The sequence below is a fragment of the Mesoplodon bidens genome (genome assembly GCF_964165515.1).
Source record: "Mesoplodon bidens genome assembly, chromosome: 12".
Taxonomy (NCBI): domain Eukaryota; kingdom Metazoa; phylum Chordata; class Mammalia; order Artiodactyla; family Ziphiidae; genus Mesoplodon; species Mesoplodon bidens.
The window spans coordinates 66,665,123-66,678,553 of record NC_138168.1 but is presented as its reverse complement, the minus strand read 5'-3'; the positions used below and the strand labels follow the sequence as shown (position 1 = coordinate 66,678,553).

The 13,431-nt window shown below is 41.8% G+C and overlaps 2 protein-coding genes across 3 annotated transcripts in view; one reads left to right on the top strand and one right to left on the bottom strand.

Annotated features, from left to right (window-relative positions):
* The window catches only part of PDE7B (phosphodiesterase 7B), a gene marked incomplete at both ends in the record, with an annotated part of 215,525 nt that overhangs the window by 74,777 nt on the left and 127,317 nt on the right, over positions 1–13,431 (bottom strand). The window contains one exon of the mRNA XM_081251028.1: positions 7,300–7,383. Coding sequence (XP_081107154.1) covers positions 7,300–7,383 — 84 coding nt within the window. The remainder of the gene's footprint in view (positions 1–7,299; positions 7,384–13,431) is intronic.
* Positions 1–13,431, top strand: part of MTFR2 (mitochondrial fission regulator 2) — a 159,488-nt gene that overhangs the window by 141,108 nt on the left and 4,949 nt on the right. The gene's annotated exons all lie outside the window — the stretch shown is intronic.

Genomic DNA, 13,431 nt, shown 5'->3' with positions numbered 1-13,431 from the left:
TTAGAGGGTGAAAACTCTTTCTTTTTTGAATGTGGCTTTCCTCAGACACTCAGGGCTACTGCATGATCTCTCCTGACTTCTCTGGCTCCTCCTTGAATACTGCATCCCCCCAAAACATTTACATCTAGTTGAGTAGAAGGGTTGACGACTCTTTCCTGGTTCCTTAGGTCCTGAAGGACATTGGCCTCAGTGTGCAGCCCTCCTTCACATCATCGTTGCTTCAGAGATGCTCATGTTTTAGTTCCTCCAGAAAGCCTTCTCTCATTTTCCAAGATAGAGTTAATTCTTCCTTTCTTTAACTTCCCCCAAGTTTATCACTCTCTCCTCTGAATCTTGTTCACACATATGTTTCTCGTATTATGTGTACTCTTATTCTAGACACATGTATGTATCAGTCATATCAAAATGTATTTGCTTATGTCTCTGTACATTCCTCGAAGGCAGTGGTTATGTCTCACGTATATTCGTATCTTTGGGGCCTGGCATACTGCTTATCCTAAGAAGCGGTCCACTGATGGCCAGTGATAAACAGTGACAGGGAACAAGGAAAACAGTGCGGACGCCATCAACTCTGTCTTCTGCAGCGCAGTGGCATTTCGGTGGCTAACCATCCTACTGCTCTGGCACTTCCGCATCTGAAGTGCTGGGGAGCCTGCAGCCAGAAACCCTGAGTGCCCATCAAGGAGTACGTTCCAGGTGAGTCAGAAGGCATCACGACCACAACCACAACCAATGCCTTGCCTTTCTCCCAGAGGAAGGCAAATATTGAACTTTGAAATTGTGGGGCGTTAACCTTGGAGAAGTCTGAGCTGATCCCAGCCAGCGCCTCCCTTCTCTGTTTGGGGAGCACAGGGCTGGGGGCCGGGGTTTGGGGCTGGTGGGATATCATCCTCTGAGCATGACTTCTTTCAAATCACAGTAACATTTTTCAAAGGATGTTTTTATTTTATTTTCTGTTTTTAATATATATATATTTTTGGCTGCGCTGCGCAGCATGTGGGATCTTAGTTCCCCAACCTGGGAGCGATCCCATGCCCCCTGCAATGGAAGCACAGAGTCTTAACCACTGGACCGCCAGGGAAGTGTCTATTTTCTGTTTTTAAATTTTTCTTTTTTAAAACAATTTGAGATATAACGACATAGAACATTGTGTAAGTCTAAGGTGTACAAATGTGTTGATTTGATACCTTTATGTATTACAATATGATTACCAGTGTAGCGATAGTTAACACCTTTATTCCTTCACCTAGTTATCATTTCTTTTTTGTGGTGAGAACAGTTAAGAGCTCTTGGCAACTTTGAAGTATATAATACAGTACTGTTGACTAAAATCACCATGCTGTGCGTTAGAACTTCAGAACTTATGTATCTATTACTTGCAAGTTTGCACCCTAAACAATATCTCAGCTGTCACATTTTAGTTTAGGTTCTTACATTTTGTGTGGTTCTCATAGGTAACATTAAAGTTATCATTCAAGGGGGGGTGAGGGGAGAGATAAATTAGGAGGTTGGGATTAACATATACACACGACTATATATAAAATAACCAACCAGAACCTTCTGTGTAGCACAGGGAACTATACTCAAAATTTTGTGATAACCTATAAGGGAAGAGAATCTGAAAATAATATGTATATTTATAGTTTTATCTATATCTGAATCGCTGTGCTATACACCTGAAACTAACATGATGTTGTAAATCAACTATACTTCAATTTTTAAAAAGTTATCTTTCAGAAGATTACTGAAAGGCTGTTACCATCTGCTACGAATTCTCTCTTAGAAAATGGAGTTTATAATCAAATTGCCGCCCCTCCCTCTTTAAGATGGGGATATCACTTAGCACCAGATGGTTTGTAACATGCAGGGTGGCTTTTGGTTGACTGTCATTTTGTGAATGTATTTTATATTTCTGCAGGGTGTAATGTGTTTAGATGGAAGCTTTTAAAAAAGCATTTAAAAAAAAAAGCATTTGAGTCTTTGGGTCAATTCTTCATAAAAAGGTCAATATATATATGTTTGCAAATATTCTATTTTGGAAATAACGATCAAAGGAAAATATTTTGGTAGTGCTACTAAAATTACTTCATGCTTGTGCAGCTAAAATGGCCCTGCCTGGAGAGGCAGATCTGGAGGAATAGAACTTTAAACATCAAGATTAGCAAATTAACTGACAGGACAAGCCAAATAGCCAATTAACCTACTACTGCACAGCCCCGGGGCTGGTCTGGAGCTCCAGGCTCTCTGTGGCAGCTGATATTTGGTGCCCTAAAACCTCCAGCTGATACTCCTTCTTTCTCTCAAGCTCCACAGTCACTGGGCATGTTTGCTTTGTATGTCACTTCCTTTGCTGAGCCAGTGTGGAAATCACATCGTGTTGCTCTGAAGTGGTTGCCACGGGAACATCTCCACCTAGTCATTATCTACTCAGGCTCCTGATTATATTAAGCCAGGAGACAGAGATGTAGCAGGGGTCACTGGAGCCACCTGCTCTGCAGAAACTGTAATTGCTTCTGCGACGTTCATCCCTGGCCACCCGTCTCTCCGAACACTCCTCTACGTTTTCCCCTCTCTTGTTTCCCCCCAGACAAAGTCAGTAAATGAAGTCAGTATGTAGGAAATCAGCATGGGGATAAGATGAGCCATTACATTCCCATCCCTCCTGCCCTCCTCCAGTTCTCTGTTTTAGAACCTCATGTGGATTAAAAATAATTGTCACCCTTTTTTTACATTCTGTTCTGCCCCTCCATGCTTAGAGGTAAAGATGACTCTCTTCTTTAAAAGTCTATAGTTCCTGTGTCCCACACAATGGTGCTGAAGTCACAGTTTCCTGCTACTTATCCAGAGAAGCTTCTAGAAATTCATATAGATGCCTCTTTTCTAAATTGTATGAAATATAAATAGGACATGAAACTGGCTATTAACAAGTAATTTTATCTCACATGTTTCTATTGATCTGGATGAATTTCTTATGAGGAGGATTTTCTGATCTTTATTCTCAGATTGCATGTGACATAGGAGGGGTGTTGTCTCAGAGTACTTTTTGGGGGAAAAAACATACAATCCATTGGCCTTGTAATTTATTGTCCAAATAAGGATGTTTTGGGAGTTGAAAAGTGGCATTATTAATAGGTATGCCTAGACAACAGGTGTAAATTAGGACTATCTCCGGCAAACCAGGTATATATTGTCACCTTACATGTAGATGACAGGTACATGGGCATGGTAGTACTATGCCCTCACAGAATATGGGGAAAAGAGCACCTCTTGCCAAAAAAATTTGTGCATTTAGAAGTTATACTTGTGGAGTTTAAAATCTGGATCAGCAAGAGTTTCCCTTTTTGTTTATACTTCTACTGCATGTAAATTTTTTAATGTGAGACCATTCTTAATGTAACGTGATGGCACTGGGAATTGAAAAGAAAAAAAATATGACATTAACAAGGAAAATAGACTGGACTAAATGTGCCTATACTGATGTCATAAACTCTTTTACCCTGATTAAAAATCTAACTTAGGGCTTCCCTGGTGGCGCAGTGGTTGAGAGTCCGCCTGCCGATGCAGGGGACACGGGTTCGTGCCCCTATCCCGGAAGATCCCACATGCCGCGGAGCGGCTGGGCCCGCGAGCCATGGCCGCGGAGCCTGTGTGTCCGGAGCCTGTGCTCCGCAACGGGAGAGGCCACAGCAGTGAGAGGCCCGCGTACAGCAAAAAAAAAAAAATCTAACTTAAAGGTTGGTAACTTTTTTCTGTAAAGGCCATATACTAAGTATTTGGGGCTTTGTGGGCCATATGGTCTTTGTTGCAACTACTCTGCCATTGTAGGGTGAAAGTAGCTGTAGACAATATATAAATGGATAGGCATGGCTGTATTCCAATAAAATCTTGTTGACAAAAACAGGCAGGGTAGGGACACAGATTTGGTGCATTAGCTGTTGTTTGCCCATCCTTGTTCTAGTTCTCTGTTTGAATATCTAGAGACTGTGTTCGGATAGAAGGAAAGTTATTTTAGATATGAATTCTGATGTCTCCTGTCCTGTTGTGGCAGGTTGGGGGCTGTGGCTAATGGGGCCCATGGAGAAGTACAATGGGTCTTACTACTTAGTGTACATTTTTGCTTAGGCATGTTTCAGCCATTCAAGGCATAGCTGAGGTGGGTGGTAGAGGGTAAGCCACCAGGGACACTTTGGACAGGGAATGGCAGCCATGTAGGTTTCACAAAGCCTTTTAGGAGGAATGCTGTAGGGATGCAGACACGGGTAAGAGAGGCTATGGTGGTTCAGTTTTTCGTACAAACTTTTTTTTAAAAAGTCCTAGATGAGATTCTACCTTGGGAGAGTGTGCAGAACTGCAAGCACCTGAAGAAAATGGGTCTGTGCCTATTCTTGGAAAAAACTGACTCAAAATTAAGGTAAATTACATTTAAAAATCACTTTAGTTTGGCACTTATGTAGAATTGGAATCAGCTGGTAAAACTAAAAGCTTTAGGAGGAAGTCTCAAAATATTCTCAAGGGTTTATTTCAAATTTTTTAGAAAGTTATATGTAAAATGTTTCCCTTTAGGCAGAAAGCACACACTAACAACTCAGGCAAACCACAACAAGGACATGAAGGAGATCAAAGAGAATTAAGTAGACTGTATATGATAAGGCAATAGGAGATGTGACATATATTATATCTTATGTGACTCTAATATAACATAGATATGCACACATCTGCTGTTACTTGGTGACAATCTGCTTTAACTGTAGACTAAGGAAACTGTGGAGAGTGACCACAGTAATGTCATTGGTTCTAGACAATGGAATGGGTAGTATCACAAATAAGGAAAAGTAGCAGAGGGCTTCAGTTCTATCTGATTTGTTTGGTTAAATGAAGATGATTGACATTTATAATTATTTAATATAATCTTTTCAAGGGGACACTTTAATTGGTCAGTTAACAGGAGTTACTAAGATATCAATAACTCTAAAGAGAATATCCTTTCGGATCTTGTAGTCTATCTTGGGATGTGGTTTTTTGTATCGAGGAAAATAAATTGAGACCACTTAGAAAACAAAGTACAGTGAAGGCAAATTATTATTGCCTTAGCATATGCTACTGATAAAGAAATACGAGTGAAAGAGTTATCCAGAGTGGAGTGCTGAGCAGAGGAGAACGTGAACTGCAGGATGGATGGCCAACACTGTCACTCGGCGGGTGGGAGGTCATGAGCAACAGGCAAGGTGAAAGGAGGATGGAGGGCAGAGAGTAAGGGGAAGGAGGCTAGGGTTGAGTCCAGGTACCGGGAAGTTCCTGGAGGATCTACAGCAGAGGGATGACAGGATGGCACCTGCTTACAGATGGTTTAATATTATGTTGTGAATAATATAACAGCGAAGTATTATCTGCATTGAGTTTCCTCTTCAAATTTTTTATAATTTCCAGTTTTTTTCAGCTTAAAAAGTGAAACAGGGCTTCCCTGGTGGCGCAGTGGTTGAGAGTCCGCCTGCCGACGCAGGGGACACCGGTTCGTGCCCCGGTCCGGGAAGATCCCACATGCCGCGGAGCGGCTGGGCCTGTGAGCCATGGCCGCTGAGCCTGCACGTCTGGAGCCTGTGCTCCACAACGGGAGAGGCCACAACAGTGAGGGGCCCGCGTACCGCAAAAAAAAAAAAAAAAAAAGTGAAACAAAGTATTAAAAAAAATCCAAGTGTTACAGAAACCTATGATGTAGACAGTTAAATATTCCATAATCCCACCTGCAAGGATAACTATATTAGTAGTTGATGTTGCTCATTAACACTAAGATAAACAAAACAACTTTATCATTTGGAACCTTGGAATTATAAGGAGAAATGTCTCCTATTTTCCTCATTTGTTCATGGCGTATATTAGGACCCATGATATAACATTTCATTTACTATTGAAAAGAGGCTTTTTGGTTATTTTCTGCCTCTGACCCTCGGTATGTGATGCCGTTGAGTCCTGGTCTATATGAGACAGTGAATTGGACCCTTGCTTATCCCCGCACTGCTTGGTGGGACCATATGCCTGGGACCTGGAAATCCATACAGGCTAGGGGCTGTCAAAGGGATAACTTCCATGGATAGCTGGAACAACGCATTCAGGGTAAGGCGGGGTAAGAGACACCATCAGAGCTCCCCATAGGCTGTAACCAATATTGCATTAGTCTAGGAACTCGACTGTATCCTCTAAAATGCATTTTTTTGGGTCTGGATGGGGGAAGTTGTCTCTAGTATGAAAAGAGTTACTCCGAATCCCTGTGTCTCTGATAGCGCTGAAGAAACAGATATTGCACACTGATATGGGAGGTGGACAAACCAGGAGAAATACACACGTCCATCTTTCACTGGCCTTTGGCGGATCTAAGGATCAGAAATAGCAAGTTCCAATCTCCCCTAGTAATTTTCAGGGGTCAAGGTAAATCAAATTCCCTCTTGAGTTGAACTTGTTTATGCCAAAGGAAAGTAATATTTTGTGGGTGCAACCCAGCACTTTGAAATTTATGGATGGGAAGTGCTATGAGAACCACATACTGAAAGCCTTGGAGCAAGTTGTGAAATTTATCCATTTTCTTCATTCCCCACCCCCAAGTCCCAAGTGAAGGATGATTGTGATAGTTAGAAGACGTGAAATCTGGAGGGGTGACTGGTACTGGTTTGGGTTTCCAAAGGAACCTGAAATTAAGAGAATTATGAACCAGAGGTTGAGCAAATCTCCAAAGGAGGAAGAGTATATGAAGAGGAAAGTTAGAAATAAATGAACCTCTGAAGTAGTTATAATGGAGGAAGCAGCAGCAAGTGCAGACTGAAAGGACTTCGCCATGGTGAAGCGTTTTACCAGGGATGCAAGAACAGACCTCAGAGACTTAGATTCGACAAAGAAAGTAAAATTAGATAATGGATAGTTACTAAGGGCAGCTGTACAATAGGTTACCCTGTGGGGTTTTAAAAATAAAATAGAATCTCCTCTAGCCTAGTCCGGGCTGAAGATGGAGAGAATGCCCTGGATAATGAAAGGAATAGCTTCCTCGTGTCGGGCTTCACTGTTTTCAAGATTTACATTTTTAAAGCTGGCATGATTTCACTGGACCCTCATTGAAGCTCTGTGAGATAGGGCAGGGCCCGGATGACTTCACTACTAAGGAACTCTAAGGACCAAGGGTTAATTTGCAACTGGGCAGGGAGGGATGGAGGAAGGAAGGCGGACCTCCACGGGTTTTGAAGTTCAGAGGGAAATGAGATTTTTTTTTTCAAGGAAACATTTGTTCCTTTCCAGGTACACTTGATTACTCACTGTTAAGGAGGCGGAAGTCAATGAATGGGTAGGAGCCGCGGCGTTCAGCAGGAACCCCCGTCTGACCCCTCAGTCGTACATCTCCTAGAAGACAAAATCCAAGCAAATGTTTGAAAACGTTGCCAAGTGTATTCACTTTTCCTCTGTAAATCCTCTTACCCACTTATGTCACTGGAACCTACACCAAATATCAGGGGAAAAATGATTCCATTCACCTTGTTTAAGAGAGCGCTATGTGGGAAGGGATATTTAATGAATGCTGAGCGTAATGAACTTGGCAGTATTCTTGCTTTTTTTGTGTGTGTGTGGTACACGGGCCTCTCACTGTTGTGGGCCCTCCTGTTGCGGAGCACAGGCTCAGCGGCCATGGCTCACGGGCCCAGCCGCTCTGCGGCATGTGGGATCCTCCCAGACCGGGGCACGAACCCGTGTCCCCTGCATCGGCAGGCGGACTCTCAACCACTGCGCCACCAGGGAAGCCCGAACTTGGCAATATTCTAACAAATGAAGCAGCACTCCTTTGTATTTGCCTGGAAGATAGTCTGTGAACATTTTGGTAATTTACAAAGTTTCCATAGTCCTTTTTATTCTTCCTATTGCCATAAAGATGAAGTGTCTTAATCTGGAGGACAAAATGGTGTGCTGGGATTATAGCTTTTATTCTAATTAGAAGTTTTAATTGCCCACAGTGCTATTTTTCTTGGTTCCAGCACAGTTTTTTGTTTTGTTTTGTTTTGTTTTTCTCTGGCTGGCATCCACCTTACTTGTTTCTCAGGTTGTATCGTTCATTGATTGACCTGCTTGAGAATCTGCTCAGATCAGGGCCAGTCTAGCTCCGGGCACTTTAGACCCTCAGTCTCCCTTGCACTTATGAGTCTGTAGAATTTCTAGTCCTTATTCATTTGTAGGTTTCCTTTAATGTCTGTGTTCACTTTCCCTGATTAAGGAAAGTAGTGAAGTTGAGTGGCAAGGTTTCACGTGGACTTCAGAACAAGGCAGACCTTGGATAAACCTGGCTCAGACACTTGCTAGCTGTGTGATCTTAGAAAATTTATTTCTCTGAGCCTCAGTTGCTTCACTTCAAGGTGTCATTGGTTGGAGAATCTAAAGTAACACTTGCTGCCTGGAAATAAATGCTGGTTTTACTTCCTTCTACAATCCTGCAAGGCAGGGATCATGCATATTATGTGTTTCTCATTCCTCTGTAGTGCTTTGTGTGTTGTCTGGTACTTAGCAAACTCTAAGTGAATGTCTTCTATTAACAAGAATAGATATAATGACCAAATTCACCTATTAGTACATATAATACAGAATCAGAGGAGAGGTAAAAATACAGTAGACCTAATATATTTCCAGAAGACTTGAATTGGGGAAGGTTTCAGTTCCAAGAGTAATGCCTCCACTTCCATAAACCACTCTTTCCCAGACAAGAGGTGGCACTAGGGCCTCAGCCTACGAGTACAGAGCAGGAACAGTCTTCTCTCATTAACTCCGGGAGTTAACCAGAGCCTGGATGAGATCTCCATCAGCTATAACCCATGCAATTGACAGTGTTTAAAATATCCCTCACAGATGGGCCTGTGTACACATGGGCTTGTAAACTGTAAGCTGTGAGCCCTTGGGCTATTCTTTGCTTTGAATTTTATATTGATGCTTTATTTAATGTTTTGTATAATTTGATACTGTAGTGCCGTATTGATATTAAAGAACATTACAATTTATGGAACACAGTAAAGTGGGAGGAGGAGAGAAGAGATGGAAAAGTACATTTAAAAATATGAATATAAAAAATGAATATAATCTGACATTAAAGAAGAGAATGCTAGTATTTGATAAATTCGTGGGGCTGGATGGTCAATAGTTATAGGAAAGCCACCAGAAAAAGCTGAAGAGTTTTCCTCTCCTCGAGTTGTCTTCAACACCTTACGTTTATAACTCTCTAAAGAGTTTACAAAGCACTTTCACAAACATCACGGTATATTTATTTTCTTGTTTTTCTCATTGGATCTTCACAGTAGCCTTGTGAGGAGAGTCACTATTATTACCCTTACTTTATAGGTGAGAAAATAGAGGCCCAGAAAAGAGGGTGAACGATTGCTACTCACCCTAATGGCCCCAGCTCAGGACTCAGACCCCTTAAAGGCACTCAGTAGATTAACTTTATTTATGTTTAAACTTTTATCATTTTTTATTGAAGTATTGTTGACTTACAATATTATATTAGTTTCAGGTGTATAGCATAGTGATTCAGTGTTTTTACAGGTTATATTCTTTTAAATGTTATTACAAGATAATGCCAGCAATTCCTAGTGCTATACGGTATATCCTTGTTTCTTATCTATTTTATACATAGTAGTTTGCATCTCTTAATCTGATAACCCTATCTTCCCCCTCCCCTCTTCTTTCTCCCCTCTGGTAACCACTGATTTGTTTTCTGTATCTGTCTCTTTCTGTTTTGCTATATACATTCATTTGTATTAATTTTTAGATTCCACATATAAGTAATATCATACAGTTTTTGTCTTTTTCTGTCTGACTAATTTCACTAAGCATAGTATTCTCTAGGCCCATCCACGTTGCTGCAGCGGCAGAAATTCATTCTGTTTTATGACTGAGTAATATTCCCTTGTGTATATATACCATATCTTCTTTATCCATTTGTCTACTGGCTTTAATTGACTGCCTGAGTTTATGGTGCTTTAAGCTTATAATTAGCAGGGCCAGTCCTTAAATCTAGGTTGTTAAACTTCATAGGCAAAGATCTCTCCTCTCAATACCACTGATTTTTTTGTCTATGAAGTGTGCGCACCTGGTTTTTAAAGTTAAAAAAAAGTCATAGACCTCCACATGATAGAGGCTGTGCTTTTAGTATTTATCAAGAAAATACAGCATGTTAAAAATGATACAACAAACGCAGCACTGCCTTTAAATGAATTTATATTTTATGAGTGACAGTAAGATAGACATACACTTGAAAACCTAGGCAGACTGGGACTTCCCGGGTGGTGCAGCAGTTAAGACTCTGCACTCCCTATGCAGGGGGCCCGGGTTCGATCTCTGGTCAGGAAAATAGATCCCACATGCATGCCACAACTAAGAGTTTGCATGCCACAACTAGGGAGCCAGCAAGCCACAACTAAAGAGCCAGGCTGCTGCAACTAAGACCTGGCTCAACCATATAAATAAATAAATAATAATAAAAGAAAACCTATGTGGAGATGAGACTGTCTTCATTTGGTCTAAAGCTGGCTCGGCTTGTGGATTTGTTCACCTGTTGTGCCATCCCTTTGGGCTTCTCCTATGGGTTTCAAGCTCACTAATTGGAACTCACTTCCTCACTGGTATTTGCTTCTCAGTGTTACCAAAGAGGTCATCCTGACTTTGTAGACCTGAAGGTACTAGTTTCCCAGAAAATTTCTGTCTAATATCAATGTGGGTTTTAAAGCCTCTCCCAGAGTTTATTTCCATTTGTCCATCTGAGGGTCTAAGGTAGAGGTGACCCGTCATCATGACTTTAGATTTAGAGAAATTGTGAGGAGACAGCACCAGGTGGCGGAACGGGTAAAGGGGGGGCTGGGGGGGTGATACGCTGAGAGTCAGGAAACTCTTGTTACTGAGAGGGTCAGCATTTTGCCACCTTGGTGACCTTGGGCAAATCAATAACTACTTCGAGGTCCAGTTTTCTAATATTTAAATTTGCATTATATAGCATTCCCCACCCCCACCTCCCCATGGGATTTCTGTGAGGAAATTATCAGGTGCCTGAAAAACAACATGATGATTAACATTATTGAATACTTATGGTGTGCTGAGCATTTTACATGCATTATCTCATATCATCTATCCAACAACCCAATGAAGGAGGTATTATTATTATTATTATTATTATTATTATTATTATACCATTCACAGATGAGGAAACTGAAGCTAATGGAAATTTGATATTTTGTCTGTGCTCAGAGCTAGTGAGTGGGGAGCTCATGCTCAAACTCAGAACTGGCTCCAAACCCCATGTTCTTAACCAACCATTCTCCTATAGCATCAGGATAAAAAAACTGCATAAATAGTTAAGCATTAACTTTTTATTGCATAATGTATGCTCTGATTGCTAGTTGCCCATAAACCAAATATATATTCATCATGATTCCAGGAAACTAAATACCAGGAGAATCTACCCCCTTGATGAATTTGAGATTCAATCAGATAGATGCTGTTTATTCAAATAGCAGTTCAGTGGAAATGGGCTGCATGAATAAGACAACCAAATCCTGCTCTGGATCAACAAGGCATCTATTATTTTCAAGTAAGAAATGGAAAGCAATTATTAAAAACGTTATTCAGCAGAACGCAAACGACCTGGCAACTAATTTACCGAAGCTCTTAATTAAGATAATTTTTTTATGATGCCAGCCCACTTTTGAGAAAAAGAGACAAGTAACAGTGAAGCATGTTGATAGATTAGATACCTAAACAAACAAATAAAACAAATCAACAGCAACAACAACAAACTACAAAACCCTAAATGTGCCATTGCAGTGTTTATCCTTTCTGTGACTATTATTATAGTCTTGGAAGCAGATACTCATAAACCTAACGATGGCCTTTAGGTGTGACACCTAATTGCTTTGAAGAAGGAGGAAATCATGTTAAAAATACTAATGAGGCAGGAGGCAGGACAAGTGGGCTAACAATGCATTTTAGAAATTCTTCAACATGAAAAGTTAAATACAAACAAACCAAAGATTCCGTATCTTCAGTGTTCTATTGAATCAAAGCTTGAATGGGGTGAAACGAATGTTTTCCGCATATATTTCTCATATAGAAAGCTCTTGCTCCTTCTCCCTGCTTTCGTGAGCCCCTTCTGATATTAAATTGCTTCAATATGCTCGTGGGAAGAGAGAAATAATTCAGTAACCATGGTCCCTGGAGGAGCAGAGACCACTGGTCCGAAGCACAGAACGAGTGGCGTCCTACTGCACTGCTTTTACTGGCCCGTGGTCTCAAGCAATCATCTGTTTACCTAAGGCCTTATATCCAAGCTAAACAATTACTTTGACTATTCATTAGACCCTTGTTTAACTGAAGCAAATTTTTTTTCTGGCAAACGGAAGGTGCAGTGGAAGCAGGGAGGAAGCGTTGACAGCTCAGGATCGTGTCCTCGCTCTGTTCTCATTGTGTGCCAAAAGGAAACAAACAGCGGGGGAATTCTTATTTTGAAAGGGCTGCTTCTCTTTTGCCCCTTCAGGCCGAAAACATAACATGTCGTCCTCGGGTATTTAAAGCTGCCAACACAGGCAGAGAGCTGAGACAGCCACTCACCCTCCCCGGGGACGAGGTTCCAGGATGGACCTCTTGCCCACTTGGCCTCTCAGGCCGTCTCTGCTTAATAAAAGCTTGGGAGGGAGCAGACGTTATGTGGCCTCTTATGTAACTGGCAGAGAGGGTGGAGACGCTGACAGCGATGACAACTTACAGTGGCTGAAACACGGGCCACATGACGAGAACCAGACTTTGGCCCCAGTCATGGTGTCAAGGTCATTTCAGGGTGGGGAAAAGAAGCAGGAAAGGGACAAAGCAGTAGCTACTGTGCTCTGATCGCCTCTGAGACGAAGGAGGAAAATCACGAGAACAGCTGCAGGCACCACGGGGTAGACGTTCATAGGGCACCACAAGGAACGAGGAAGATGGTCGTAGAGTCAGGAAGATGCTATTGAGCCACCCATTTGGGCAGGAGGGAAGACGCTCCCGTGAAAGGTATTCCTCTGAGCTTCCTTAGACATTTCTAATTCATGTCACTGCCACAAACTTGCAAAATGAAGGCAGAGAGAAGCCACATCCCCAAATCTCACACTGGAACTGTCAACAGGCTGCACTGCCTCAGAGCCGGCGGCTGTGAACATTTCAGATGACTACCCTCGATTAGCAAAGTGAATGATTTCTCCTAAGATGTTTATCTAGCCAAATAAAAAGGAGAAGGTTTGTGCAATTTAATCACTCCACAGATTTATGGGAGAGGACGGGCAGCCAGTTCAGATGAGTCAGGCAGAGAGGACTATCTGAGGACTGTGGCTCACATGAGATCCAAGATGGCTGATTAGACCCCAGTTTCCCACCCAGAGGTTCAATCTTCTG